The sequence below is a fragment of the Aulonocara stuartgranti genome (assembly GCF_965226115.1).
Source record: "Aulonocara stuartgranti genome assembly, chromosome: 16".
Lineage (NCBI taxonomy): Eukaryota > Metazoa > Chordata > Actinopteri > Cichliformes > Cichlidae > Aulonocara > Aulonocara stuartgranti.
Genome location: NC_138952.1, coordinates 17,008,441 through 17,023,816, shown reverse-complemented (window position 1 = coordinate 17,023,816; position 15,376 = coordinate 17,008,441). Strand labels below are relative to the sequence as shown.

Genomic DNA, 15,376 nt, shown 5'->3' with positions numbered 1-15,376 from the left:
TGCACAACAAGAAGCCTAAAATAACAGTGAAATGGCAAAAAAGCATTTAGCAACGTGAATCTTACGTATAACACAGTGTTGTAATTTGGTGTAGGAAATTGTTTGTGCAGGAAACAGTAAGCAAACCTGCTACTCTGATTTTACAGCGAAGGGTGTTATCAAGCTTTACATTTTGAAACTAACTTCTTTCTTTTTAAAAAGAAGAAACAAAATTATCCAAAAGCTTTAACTGATGAAATCCTTTGTTGATGGAAAAGTAGATGAAGATGACTCTTTTTTTAAAGATTTTCCACTGGCACAGGATTTCTCTTTTAAGACACTTGAAAGCTCACCGAATATTTGAGGCATTAACTAACTCATCTAGTACCATCATCATCACTCTGTTGCCAAAATAGCTGAAGCACAATGACTCATTCATCATGCTCTAAACACATACTCACACTGATGTTGCAGGGGCGGTGGGGGCGTCTCTCAGCAGAACCTCACAAAGAGATAAAGGACGATTCAAGCCTTTTAATTATTCTTCGCAATCATTTCTCATTCCTATGTAATAACCAGTCGCTCTCTGTAACAGAAGGTGATTCCTGGGTAGATGAGTTTGAGGTAAGCAAATTGTTTCTCCAGACAGGATTGATGACAGTATTTGCTGATGACTGCCGGTAGCTGTGAGTTTAGATTGGCTGTGGGACACCCACTACTGATAATAAATTAACATAAAGTGCTATGTGTTTAATTTTGTTCTATTGATATTACAGTTTAATATAACTTTCAGTTCAGGTAAACATAGAGCAGAACAGAAGATGTTTTTATTCTGGCGTTAGGTCCCTGTGTGCGGCAGAAGTGTGATCACTGATTTTCTTCCACGCCACTGAAGCAGAGTGACCATGACATTCAGCACCATATCTGACATTTTCAGCCTGCACTTCTACTCTCAGAGCTCCTGCATCCATCAGGAGTGATTTCCTTTGTAATCTAGAATTTCCTTTAAATCGCGGCAAAAATTGATTCCTATTTAAAAAATAAATAAATAAATAAATTGTAAAATTACAGCCAAGTAGACAATTGCACAGATGCTGTAACCCACTCTATACTGTTGTTTCTGTGCACTTAAAGCTTGCCACATGTATGTTTTGACCTTGCAGTGTGAATAGCAAAATGTGATAGCAGCCTACCATAAATCAGTGTCACAGCACAGACTGTTCCAGCCACATGCAGGTAATCTATTTGTGCCAGTGTAATTTGTTCTGGGTTTCTTGCAGGCCCAGCAAAAAAAAAAAAAAAGGCATGCATTTGTGCTGCATCTTATGCATATGTGGTATTTCCTGGCAGTGAAGCTTTAGCCATGCACAGTCTTTCGGTACTTCTGATTCACATTGTGAAAATCTTTCTCCACCATGATGCTATTTTATGCATTTACTGTAGATAGCTACACAGTGCTTAAGTAACAAGACTACTGACAATGAATTTCTTTCTTGTTGTGCCACACATTTAATTCTGCAGAAAGTTTTCTGTTCCTAGTTCTGATATTAGTGGCCTGTACTCTAAGATTTTGCAGGTAAATCCATAATTTGTTGGGCAAAGGCACAGTTTTGTAGTTTTGCCTCTGTACACAACTGCAGTGGATTTTATATCAAACAGTTAAGATGTAATAGAACTGGAGATTTTCAGCTTTAATTCAAGAGGCTCTACAGAAAAGTTGGATTTACAGTTTAGGAATTGCAAACTAACATAATTGCAAATAGAGGGGTTGTTTTTAAACTCGCATGAGGTATAGAATGAAGTCTAAAATTGGCATACCAAGTGTTATTTTTCCTCCTTGAGATGCTCTGTCAGGGCTTTGCTGCAGCCTCCAGTGGCTAAGTGTGGGTCTCTCTGCATTCAGAGTTGTTTTCAGTAACTGATTGGACTGTGAGGTGCCATTTATTCAGTTTTGGAACATTTGGCTGAATCTGCACAGCCTTGCAAACTTCAGAATTCGTCCTGATACTTCTATCAACGCTCACATTATCAGTTAACTCTAATGACCCGATTGTGCCGGCATGCCCATACCATAACTTTGCCTCTTTGGCAGATAATGTGTTATGCTTCAAATCACAAGCTGTTTCTTTCCTTCCCCATAATTTTTCTCTTTCCATCATTCTGGTATGAAAGTTAATCTTGGTTTCATATGTCTTTTTTTTCAGGAGCATGTTGCTGTTTTATATGTTTTCTGGTAAAATCTAATCTTATTTTTATGTTCTTGAGTGTAACCAGTGGTTTTACAGCTTGTTGTAAAACCATTCATAAAGGTGTGTCTGGCTTATAGACTTTGACAGTGATATCTTTGGGCTGAAACACATCAAAATGAAAATTCAACACTTTGAATCGACTTCAGATATTATGCCTTCCTCATTTGTCATGAAATATCACAGGAACAGGCCTGACTAGGTCATGAAACAGCTTGTCAGTCAATTGTCCAATTAATTTTGAGCTTCTGAAGATGAGGCTGTATGCATGAAAATGACTGCAATTCCTAAACAGTTAATTTAAAACGTATGTAAAACCCCACTAATTAAATGTTAAAATCCACCGTGGTGTTGAACAGAGGCAAAACTACAAAAACTGTGCCTTTGTTCAACAAATTATGGATCTAACTGTATTAAAACATCCCAGCTTCTTCAACCTTCGAATTACATAACATCATCACATTTCCTTGAGATTGAGGTTTGTAGATCAGCATTAATTCAAAGCCTTTTGGTGTTATATAAGTAAATGGTTGTTCTGCTTTTTTGTGTGTTTTGACATTCGCTTTGATTTTGAATGATGGATTATTGCAGCTGTACCTTATTTATTTTAAACATATGAAAGTGTCCAAATGACTAGAAAAGAAATCATAGCCGTGAGAGTTCACATTCAGATCTTGCCATTGTCCACTTAATGGGTCGTCGTGTTTTGTTGGGTCAGCAGTGCATTAGAGGAAACTTTCCTTACGTAACGACTTTCTTACCTCACAGAAGTACTTAGCGACACCAACAGCTTAATGGATCAAATGGGAGTGGGAGGGAGTGAGTGAGGAAATTAAGTTTAAAAAAAGAATGTGAAGGCTTTGAGATTTTGCTAGTTTCTGGGGCAAATCAGAATAAAACTGTTAATCTAGAAAGATTGAGTAACACTTTAAACCTCGAATGTGGAGAAGCCTAGCACTCTGGCCTAGGCTGGCCACAGATGGACAGCACGGAGGATACTGAGTATATCCATGCATCCATTCTCAGGGGTCCCATTTCTGGGCATGTCTGGGAAACAAGCAAATCAATCAGTGTCAATTAGAGCTTTGTTCAAAGTAAACCACATCCTGGATGTCAGACGTTCATTCTGCACTCAACAGCAGGCAATGCAATTACGCTGCAAAACCTCTGAAGGGCTAAGGGTCTGAGAGGATGAAGTGGTGCATATAAAAGGCTCTTACTGTCTTTTATCTATCCTCTCTCAGGTACCCTCCTGAGCAGAGACTTTCACTGAGCATGAGAGAGGGTAGCCACACTGGAAGCCCTCTGTTTCATGTTGTGAGCCTGTCCCTGTCAGACACCACTGTTTGGGATGCCATTCTACATAAGTACGCCGATCTTCAAAGCCTCTTTCCTGCTCCCCTCTGCTGCTCATGCTCTGATTTTGATACCTCTGCAATGAGATGGGAGCAGCAAGAGCCTTTAACAGTCATTGATTCCTGAAGTCTACAGTCTGTATAGTCACTTCCTCTGCAGCTGGAAAAGGTGCGAATGTTACCCTTTAACAGCCGAGTCTGAATTAGATTCTGAGACGTGGGAGCATAATCGCACTTGACTTGCAGTGTGAGTTACCGAGGTAGGTTGCACATCCTTTCTCTCACATTGCCACCACGATGCTATATTTAATACTTCATTTCTATGCAGACAACAAGCTTACATCAGTGTATACCTCAAGGAAATGAACAGTCAGACAAAGGCAGCAAAGAAAGAAAATCCTCCCAGCTGGATCCCCCACGCCTGGCACAGACACATGTTGTTTAATTCTTTATTGTATATTTTATCATAATGTAAGGGGGTGGAATAAGCTGGTAACGGTGAATATAGATGTGTGATACAAAATATGATAGTGTTGCTACTGTTGTTACTATGCTATTTCAATTGCAGTGATATCTTCTGGGTCATGTTTGTATTGTTTTTGTTTATTTTTAGAGTATATATAGCTTAGCTAATGGTAATTCAAGGGTATTCATCTAATGTAGGAAATGCAGCATTAAAATGTACACAAAGCACATCTTCCGCTATGGTGCACACTAATGCCAGGGTTGAAATTTCAGTCCCTTTTCATTATGGTTGGTGTGTGGTATAAACAGAGTTCACTGAGGCAGAATATTTTTCAAGAAGTGCTTTATTTATACAACTTTTTAAAAAAAGTTTCGTTGAAAAGCTTTCCATCCGAAAATGAATTTGTCTAAAACTTTTGCGCATCACTTCCTGTCATAGCATGCATCGATAACAGTGATGCCCTATTTTGGTTGAACGGTTGAAGCTTTTGTGTCGTGATCGGTTTCTGTAGCAACACGATTTTGAAAATAGCTCCCCTCTCTAACGGCCCACTGCTGTCGCAAGTTCTCCAGGCTGTAGCCCACTCCTGACGCATGACTCATTCATTGCTCATTATCATCCCACTCTCATTTCGTCCTACCCAGTCTCCCCTGCTTGGATATCTGATGGTGGTGTGGGGGCGGGGTACTGGCTACTATAAAGCTGGTGCATCCGTGCTGCGATTGGCTGGTGGGATTCCTTTAATCTGCTCTGACTACTATAGGGTCCACCCCCATACTCCTCCCCCTCTCTTTGCCCTCACTGACAGCATCCATACACAACAGTGCGCTGTCTCTGTTCCAGGGAGAATATCAGCTCTGCACAGGGAGGAGAGGATTAGCCACAGCCACTCAGCTCATCTGCATACATGTTCCCAGAGAACCACATGAGCACCCAAGGCTGCACCTCTTTTGTATAAAAGCTGGCACTCCTATCACAGAGTCTCCACTTCATCTACTCTCACTGCTGTGAGGAGATTCAAAAGGGACCACAGTTGTTGTTTATTTTGGTTTTTTTTCTTTTGGACTCTTTTGAATGATCTAAAGACTTGTTTATATCATTTAAAAAGGCCATGTCTCTTTTTAATTGGCAAAATGAAAGTAGTATTATTTGACGTATATCTTGTTTGAACATCAAGGAGTTTATTCCCATTTTTTTTTCCTGGGGTTGTGTTTTTTTTTTTTTCATCCTTTTTTTGCTCCAGAATGCCATCTAGAGAGTCCTATGAGGTTTGCCAGGAAGAGAAGCCTCTGGTGCAAAAGGCCAAGCGTGAGGCCAATCAGGAGGATATTCTGGCCGCAGCCCTGGGGATGAGGATGGGGCCACAAAAACCTTCAGCCACTTTTTGGCAGCCACTTAAACTGTTCGCCTATTCGCAGCTCACCTCACTGGTTCGCAGAGCTTCACTGAAGGAGAGCGACTGGCCCTCCAGATCTGAGAAAGCCCACAACTTTAAGGTGAGCATGAGTCAACTTAAAGAACGCTTGTCAGCTGTTGCATCTCTTGGTTTAATTTCATCATGTGTGGCCACAGGGCTGCTGCTCGAGCCTCCCTTGTGGGAGATCGAAGGGGAGGGGTGTGGGTTACTGACAGGGAGACTGGGGATGAAAAACAGAGCTGTTTTGGTCTGTCCAGTGAGCCCTAATCAAAAGAAAATCTGTTGGGTGGTCTGTGAACCACTGCTGTTAGTTTGAGCACCAGATGGAGAGATTAGGCCAATAGAGAGCAGAAAAAGTGGCGGACAGTATCCCCGTTTGGCTCAGGCTCACTCTCCTAGTTTGGCTGGTTAATGGGATGGAGAACAGTGAGCGATATATTACTGTCAAGGCTTTTAAACTGCTGATGCTCACTCATCTCTCTCTGCTGCTTTGTTCTCTTGTTTTGCTGAATGTTACATTTCGACCTTTAGAGAATTTGAAGCCTCTGCAGCCATAAAGGAGAAAGCTATGCGCGCGAAATCAAAATCAAGAGAATATTTTGAAGTATAATGAGTGAAACGTGCACTTTGTGTCTTCTAATGTCAGACTTTCCAGTTTAAATTGGGCAGACATTTACATTTACTGTGTTCAATTAATTAAAAGGTCCACATTAGATTGTACTTTTGAGAGTACGATGTGGTATGGTAACATGCAATCATGGCTAAGGATGACATCACTCCAGTCGATTGATGTCAGTGTTTTGTGTTTACAGTTTTTGGATATTTTATAGCACGATTGCCTCCACACTTCTACACATCTAACAGTCTAACAATACTACACAAAAGCCTTTTTATCTAAGATTGCTAATGGCTAAATGCAAAAATGCCAGGAGAGCTGTGGTTTGCTCTTTTTCCCAGAGGCCTCCCTGATTGGCGAGGCTGTCGTTAGCTCCTGGAGCGTGGGGCTTCCTCTGCTACACAAGAAGTTGTCTTTCCATAGACTATTTCCTGACAGCTCGCACCTTTTCTCTCGTGAGGTGTCACAACATGCTGCGCCATGATGGCAAAGCCTCTGCCACTCAGTGTCACGGCTGCACCCGCCAAAGCATTGTCATTTTGAGGGCCTGTTTAAACAACAATCCTCCTCCACTGTGTCATTTTAGGTGGCAGCACCCACTGGTCTCCTGGAGAAATCACTGCAACTACCCACTGTTTCCTTCTATCTCGTCATTGCACTTCATCGCTAATATCTGTCACTGTCCTCCTCTCTGTTGTAGGTCCATACCTTTCGGGGACCTCACTGGTGCGAGCACTGTGCCAGCTTCATGTGGGGACTGATGGCTCAGGGGGTCAAATGTACAGGTATGACTTGTTCTCAGTCGCATTACATAAACCCCTTGATTACTTTACAGCTTTCTTTCGTTGCGTTGGTGGTGGGGCGTCGCTGTAAATGGGTTACTTGGCTTTCAGTGCATCTGGAGCTGGATTATTGAGTAGTTTAAGGATTATTAATTGTGTAACAGAATGAAATGGGGTCTTTATGACTGTGATGTAACAGATATGTTACATGAAGTAAAAAGCTTCTTTTTTCTGATCTACTTCCTTATTTTTTGCTCTAAAGTCTTAAATAATATAATAACTCCACATAACTCCACAATCCTCAGTGCGTCTTCACATTCTCTCATCAGCGTGACCAAAACCAAAAGATTTTAAAGAACATTTGCAGTCTCGTAGGCCTGAAAGCGCACAGTACAGTTCTCGTTGCTTTCGTGGAAGATTTCTGTGTTTATTTTCTATGAATTATGGGCTCATTTTAAGAATATTCACCAATAGTCTACAAGCATTTTCAGTCTTTATGTGACAAATAACATTCACACATTCAGCTCTGCTACTGTGAGGGAAATAGTTGCAGTGTATTTACTTTGTTGTCTATCACATACTCAAACACGAGATTCCCATTTCATTGTAAGCATTCGTTCTCCCATCCCGAAATAGTACTATAATATGGTCTGATGCCTGTCTTTGATGTTTTATTGATGAAACAAAGTGTGTCACATAAATCTGCGAGAGCTCTGATATTAATTATTAATGCGCTGGTTTTGAACAACAATCCAAATAAAGGCACATATGTTTGGAGCCAACCTTTATCGACTTTAATACATTGCCATTCCTTCAGACTCAACCTCAGATCCCAGAATCTAGGGCAGCAAAGTCTCACACGATGCTCGAATTTGCATACCAAAAAAAAAAAATGTTCTCCCACCCCCTTTTCTTTTTGTGAACTGCTTTTGGCCGGGTGCCAGAAAGCCAGCCTCTGCTTGTGTTTGTTGTGCCACATTTCCTCATCAGAGTACACCCCCCAGCCTCATCCCATCATGCCCGTGAAGGAAAACAAAGCTGGCATGTCTCTTTAATGAGGAGTAGAGATGGGAGTGTGGGGAAGGAGCACTGTTTCCACACACATTAATATTCAGCCGGCTTCAACCTAAGAGCTAGGTCACACAGCTCAACCCCTATTTAACTTAAATACTTGGTAGGGGGAGAAAAAACAGTCCCTTTAACAAACACTTGTAATGCTTCTTGTTTTCACTTCCAGTCAGAAAGAGACCGGTTTCGACTGGTAACTGTGCTGATTAGACATGTTGATAATGTGCTGATTAGAAATGAGCTCCCAGCCACCAATGAAACTCTTCTAAAACACTGAGCAGCAGCTTCATTACCTTAGCAACAGAGACAGAGGTGACGGTGCACCAAAGCATCATCCCCTGTTTCCCAGTGTCCCCTGGGCTCCTTGTCACCCACCCCACCTGGGACCCAGGGCTACCGTTGAGCTCGCATGGACAATAGGAACTCAGCAGCCTTGTGTCTGATGACAGGCCCCCTCTGCGATTATAGTGCCTGTCTCATGTCCTTAAGAGAATCATCTCTTAAGGTAATTACATTTCAGCATCAATGCATATAAATTCAGGCAGTGTGAATTTCTCAAGGGGCCCATATTAATCAAAATATCATCTGAGGTCTTCCAGACATGTAGCTTTCAGAAGAAGCTTTTTTTAAAATTTAAAATTAAAACATAGCAGTTCTTTTGAGAGATTCAAAAGATGTCACATTTGTGAAATAAAGAAAAAAAAACACATGGCAATTGTCAAAAAACCTTTAATAGAACTTGAAGACGGCTCTGAAGATCTAAGAGCTCGAAGAGCTGCCCCATTTTAGTCTGGGAAACTAGGTCTTCTATAGCCCGCAGCGCCTCAATTGCTGCTTCCACAGCCATTGTGTGTGAGCTTGGATTTGGAAAAGAATAGAGCACACAGCAGTGCTGACTGGCCCTCCTCCGGGCCACAGCTTTTTCAGTGTTCGTCTAATTCCCAACATGCGTCTCTGTTACAAAGCAGCGCTGCAGTGTCTGCATCTGCTCTCCACGGGCACCTCTGTTCCCTACAAGGTGAATCCTGCCCTGAAACAGCTGTGCCTCGGGTCTTGTGACTGATGGCAAAACATCGTGTTGAGTATGCTATCATCTTGACTAATGTGCTGCTGGGCTGGCTATTTAAACACCCACTGAGGGCCAGTCGATGTCTGAAGTAGGAAAAATTTGGCTAAAAAAAGATATTTCCTCAAATTGGTGTATCAATTTCTTCTAACTATTTTTAAAAGGAGTATTTTGACATGAAATTTCTGTGGATGGTCAATGTCCTGTTTGTCCTTTTTTATTGCTAATACATTTCTACTAAACAAGCTCCCCTCTAGCGGTGACTTTAGCGAAGGTGAGCCCAATGCCATGCGTAGCAGAGAAAGAGCTCTCCAAAGCTCTCCAGTGGTCCTGTGACATTTCAGGGGCAGATATTGATCAAGGGGATTAACACTGCTTTGCAAGCCAAAAAACACATGAAACCAGCGAGCCAAATCAAAATGAACTCAGGGCTGAGCGCTGTGTAAAGGCTTTGGGTATAAAAACAAACTAGAAGCAGTCATTCATTACACTATATTGCCTTTTTCATGGTGACTTTAATGCTACAGATATGCCTGAACTTAACCATTTGTGTGCCTCTTTCTGTGTCTGTAGATTGTGGTTTGAACACCCACAAGCAGTGCTCATCTCTGGTACCAAACAACTGCAAACCCGACCTGAGACACATCCGGAAAGTTTACAGCTGTGACCTCAGCACGCTAGTTAAAGCTTGCAATACAGCCCGACCCATGGTGGTGGACATGTGCATAAGAGAGATCGAGTCCAGAGGTTAGTCTAACGTGAGCTCGTGAACTTCAGTGTGTTCTGTCTGATTCAAATATATGCAGTAGAGCTGAAAATAACAAGACAGGCACAATAAATGCTGTTTTTGTTAGTCCACAGCTGTAATCCTACACACTGATTAACTGACAGCTCTCAGGTTCAAGGATTCTGTTTCTCACTGTAAAACAGCTTCCCTTTAAATTTACAGTAAGCGATCTGCAATACTTAGGTTGAAGTGTTAAAAATCTGATTCAATTACTGACTGAGTTAATGGTTTTTGTTTTGTTTTTTGTCGGGGTGGATAATGGGAAGGGGCTTGAGAGGAGTGATGGGACTGCTGGTAATTGCAGATGTTTAATGAGGAATACATTACTCTGTTTCCTGCTGCCTTAGTTGATTGCATTTCAGTTAAATCATTCAACTATGTAGGAAACTCGTTGGTTCCCTCATTGTCTGCCCTCTAATATATGTCTGTAGCTAAGTTTGATTTATGTCTTTATTATTTTGCTCAGTGATGCAGAAAAGTATTTGCATCTGCCCATGTTGTTCCACTGTGTGACACTGTGGACATTTTATCCTCAATTTCTTATGCATATTTAAGACCGTTTAATGGCATTTCCTAAATTAGCCATGGAATTCTATGTGGCTGAATTTTTCTCCATTACTCGTGACAGCCCTTACAGTGACTGAAAGGTTGTTTATTTTCTGTTTGCTCCTCAAGGACTGAAGTCAGAAGGCCTCTACAGAATATCTGGATTCAGCGAATCAGTGGAAGAGGTCAAGTCCAGGTTTGACAAAGGTGTGTTTTACATGTTTTTGTACAACTTTCAACTCACAAATTACACTTTGTGCCTGCCTATGTTTATGAGACTCATGCACAACACTTTTTTATTATAAAATGACATATTTGTGAAAGGTTAGTGCTGCTTTGGTAGTTAAGATCCAATCCTGATATTTCACTGTGTGTGGACAGAGAAGGACAGCCTCAGGAGGCTACAGACCAGGCACTCTCCCTGCCTTAAAGACAGCCATGAAAAAAAATAAGATCCTTGCTGTGTTGGGATTCAGTAGTGGACTTAGTAAGAATAAAAATGTCTTGGCCCGGTGCAGTGTGAATTTTAACTGCAAGAAAAACCCTGCAGCAGTGGGCTAAACTCTTAGCCAGATCCGCATGTGGGAGATCATCCATGACAGAGTGTCATTCCAGCTCACAGCACTGTGATGTTCAGTCTGCCAGCACAAGTAGGCCATGGCCTGCTCTGAAAAGCATGCGCAACCCAGAGAAAGTCAGAATAAAACAAGCCAGGCGGATGATAGCAGCTACTTTGCAAAAATACTGAGCAAGACTGCTTTTTTTTTCTTTTTCTCCATGGCTGTCTTTATTCCCGAATTTACTCTGTGATGTGAGATTGTTGATGTGAGCCATATTTAGTGAGAAAACTCTCACTTTCTTCTCCTTGTCTCCCCCTTTCCATCACTCGTCTTCACAGATGGCGAGAAGACAGACATCTCAGTGAATGCCTATGAAGACATCAATATCATCACGGGTGCATTGAAACTGTACCTCAGGGATTTGCCTGTTCCTGTCATCTCATTCGACGCTTACCCCAGGTTCATCGAGGCTGCAAGTACGTCACAACCAGACAAATTAGTCAGAAACACACCTGTTTCACTCAGTTTGATTTTTGCTGGCAAACAGTTGTCGTTAAGCTCTATGCTGTTTCCTTCATTTGATCACGAAATGAGTCACATCAGAAGACATTACCTGCATTTATTCATCTTTTACTTTGCAGAAAATGTTTTACTGGATATAATGTACCAGATGTGAGCTGAAGAGTACTGGACTCAATGTAGTGAAAAGTACAACAGGGGTGTCAAACATAAGGCTCAGGGGCCCAGAATCAACCTGCTGGAGACTCCAATTTGGGTTGGCTTTGGAAAATGCAAAGGAGTGTATAAATTTTGGACATTTTAACTGTATTTATGCAAATTTTGCAGCTTCTCCTACCAATAAAGACCTCTCCCATGGCCATGGATACTGCACCAAAGCGAATAAATTTAGTATTAGTTTAGCTTCAAAGTTCTTTTCAACTTTCCCTTACGGTACTTGTCGTCTATCGGTCTCGTGCCGGTATTTAGCCTTAGATGGAGTTTACCACCCACTTTGGGCTGCATTCCCAAACAACCCGACTCCGAGAAGACCGAGTTTTATGTATGTCGCCCATAGTGTAAAATGAGCTTGACATCCCTGATCTGGAATAATTGTACAATATGAGTTCTGTAGCTGCAGCTGATGTTTTTTTCCCCCTATTTTTTAATATATATTCAAATGTAGTATGAGCTGCAATGTTATTTCATTGCAGCACAGCGATGAGCACTATGAAAATGTACAGCTGCTTTCAACAAGCATACAGTCAAGAGCACTAAGTGTTCATTTGGACACTCAGTGCCCCCCCCACCAGATTTCCTAATGGAAACTAATGGGTTTTACTTTTACTTCACCGGAAGTACCTCCGGTAATTTGTGACTGCCTGCTCTAGCTACACTAATGGCGTGCTCCTTTGTCTTTTGCAGAGCTCACAGACGCAGAGAAGAAGCTGGAAGCTTTCCGCGAGGCTCTTGCTCTCCTACCACCACCACACGCTGAAACTCTAAAGTACCTCATGGCTCACTTAAAAAGGTGAGTAATCCAAGGTAATTCTGCAAGAGCCAAAGAACCGTAAAAAAATAATTAAGAGGGGTTAGTGAAGGGTGTAATGCTTCTGCTGCGGGAGGGGTAGACTAAATGTCTAAAACGTTATTGGCATTTTTCAAACATCAGCCTCTCCTTTGCCTTTATTTCTTATCAGAAAGTAGAAAAAAAATTAAACATGTAAAGAGTTAAATGTGTTATGTATAAATATGATTTTATATTAGACTGTGTGTATCTTACATGTTACCTTTGCATGCGGTTGCTGAAACTGTTCCTTTGCGAGGGTGTATGTAGTATTCTTCTAACTTTGATAAATGTTGCAGGGTGACACAAAATGAGAAATTCAACTTGATGAACGCAGAAAACCTTGCCATCATTTTCGGGCCCACCCTCATGCGTGCACCCAACACGGACGCCATAACAGCGCTGAATGACATCCGCTATCAGAGACAGGTGGTGGAGGTGCTCATTAAAAAAGAGGATGTACTCTTCTAAACAAAAAGTAGGACTTTTATAGAACAGCCCTCTAATCATTTTTTGTGTAAAGACTTGAATGACTTTTTTATTACACTGATTGATGCTTTTTTTTTTAATGCCTTGTGTATGGACTAGTGCTAACCTAACATCTGTCCTCCCCTGTACTGGGTGTGGATGATGAACCTTACACTTGTACGTACCTTTTGTCTCCCCATTTTTGTCGGGGTTTTTTTGAAAAGCTGACAGACCAGCATGCATGGTGCAAGGTCTTTGTTTGCTTTGTAGTCGTAACCCAGCATGTGTTAAGATGTGTAGCGCTGTGATTTCTGCTTTTGTCTGTAACACAGTAGATTTTGTCCACATTCCCAGCTGCTTGCTGTGCAGCTATTTCTGTGAAACTTTATATAGTTGGATGTAAAAAACAAAAAAAATAAGCTACTAATTTTACTGGGGTAATTTTTATGATGCTGTATTTTTTTATCTCCTCGAATGTTTCTACGTCACCTGCAGTTCTTTGAATAAGTCTTTCTTCTTAATGTGTACACACTGCTGGATTTTCCTGACCTTAACATTTTTGTTGTGTTAGAAGCAGCATTATTTGTGAATTTGATTCTTTTTTTTTTCTTCTTTTTTTTACTGTAATGTTTTTTGTACAAAACTTGTGCATGGTCACTTTAATTTATTAAACCTTACTCTGATAAATTAAGTGCTTAATAAGTCATCTGAATTGAGATAATAAAAAATCAAAATCAATAAATATCTGGTTAAAAATGCAATTAAGTGATTTTCATTCTTTTAACTTACAAAAACTCTGTAAAAACAAGAATCTGGGCACAGTAGCGGTTTTTGATACGGGCGACACGGGCGGTTGCCCGGGGCGGCATCGTGGTGGGGGGCGGCATCACGGGCATTGGCAAAAAAACCCAACAAATTACTTGTACTCATGCTGCCCCGACATCATGCCAGCACATATTGGGAATCGCATAGGCACCGATTGGCTTTCTGTCGCCCATTTGCTGGTAGTAAGGGCGCCCTCCGTTTGCGAGGTGCGCCTGCTGCTTGTGGCAGATTTTAATATTAATTAGTCATTGTCAATTGTTGATTTGTCCTCTTCTCATTGTATGATGCATTATGATGGCTGTCTGGTAGCCATTTGCATACTATGCATACTCTCTCTCTCTACATATATGTGTGTGTGTGTGTGTGTTGGGGGGGGGACAGAGGGAGTGTTCGCACAGGGCGCCAAACAGGCTAGGACCGCCACTGTCTGGGCAAATGTATGGGTAACATTTTACAAACCACATACATACATATCTGCTCACCTTTGCCTTTATACTGTCTTTCAGGGGAAATGTCCCAACTAGTCATTAAAGCCTCTTGGAACCCTAACTGAGCAGTTAAAAGCCTAAAAACTGAGTCAAGCCGAGCCGAGCCGAGTGGGTACTAGTGAAAAAGGGCTAGAAGTCTGAGTTCTCACCCTGCAGAACAAAGGAGATCCGCAGCAGGGGTTGGGCATTATTTTAGCCATTTGTCACTTTTTCGCATTAGAAGTTCCTTTATTTCACTGACAATTTTTAAAAAAAGCATGAATTTACTTTCATTTTTCACCGTGACTTACACTATTGATTTCTTAAGTAATGTTGGTGTAATGCCTGTACTGCCTGTGAAATCACTTTGTTCAGCCATACTTCCTTATGACTCTCCCCATAGTCCATCGCTGAACAATTAAATTTTTGTACAGTCTCCATAGCTTACATATTTTGATCTATTTTTGTGTAGTTGTGGCACAACATCAGCAAATGAAGTGCCTTGAAGTGGCTCAGCTTTGATATGGGATACAGGAAGTGCTATGAAGACCAGATGGGGAACATATGTGACAGCACACCTGACATCTGGCTCATATAAAGTGAACTTGTTGCTCAGGTTGGGGCAGCAACATTCATCCTTAGTCAACACTGTAAGCCAAGGCTTAATATGGCCTTTAGAACAACTGCAGATGTGGGTTATATTTGGCCCGAATATCTACCTCAATCTGGGAACGTTATACTTCTATAGTTGCTGCACTGGGGCTGTGCTATAGATATGGAAAGAAAACTATTAAGTACAGACACGTTGCTGTTTTTTATTAAGAGATTTGTTGTTCATAGTAAGAAAACATACAATAGCTAGTCTTGTGCATTAAATAAAGAAGAGGAAATATATACTAGACATGGAGGGGCTGCAGTGATGACCCTGACACTCTTTCATTCTGCATATTCATGATGACGGGTTGTGCCTAAAAGCGCACATGTCACGTGTCACATGACTTTACAGAAATCCCTGTAACATCCCATCAGTCACACAGATTCACTGAGGAATTAAAACCAAACCCACATTACCTGCGGCAGCACCACTGCACTCTGGGGAGGTTGTTAATTACTGGATATATGTGCAAACAATGTCACATGAAATTTGTGGATTTTGAGTTTAAT

General features: G+C 41.3%; 1 protein-coding gene across 1 annotated transcript; it reads left to right on the top strand.

The window, feature by feature from the left end:
- The first annotated feature begins 485 nt into the window (after nt 1-485).
- On the top strand, nt 486-13,675 carry chn1 (chimerin 1). Its single transcript, XM_082507812.1, has 8 exons — nt 486-603; nt 5,290-5,542; nt 6,780-6,864; nt 9,569-9,742; nt 10,458-10,535; nt 11,227-11,364; nt 12,311-12,416; nt 12,752-13,675. The coding sequence occupies exons 1-8, from the start codon at nt 593-595 to the stop codon at nt 12,921-12,923; spliced, it is 1,017 nt and encodes a 338-aa protein (XP_082363938.1). The 5' UTR covers nt 486-592; the 3' UTR covers nt 12,924-13,675.
- The last annotated feature ends 1,701 nt before the right edge of the window (nt 13,676-15,376 follow it).

What these genes read in the sequence shown, in the direction of transcription:
- chn1 (XM_082507812.1), top strand. An exon ending in TCAGGGGGTCAAATGTACAG is followed by an intron (nt 6,865 to 9,568) that starts GTATGACTTGTT and finishes CTGTGTCTGTAG; the next exon opens with ATTGTGGTTTGAACACCCAC. An exon ending in AAGAGAGATCGAGTCCAGAG is followed by an intron (nt 9,743 to 10,457) that starts GTTAGTCTAACG and finishes TTGCTCCTCAAG; the next exon opens with GACTGAAGTCAGAAGGCCTC.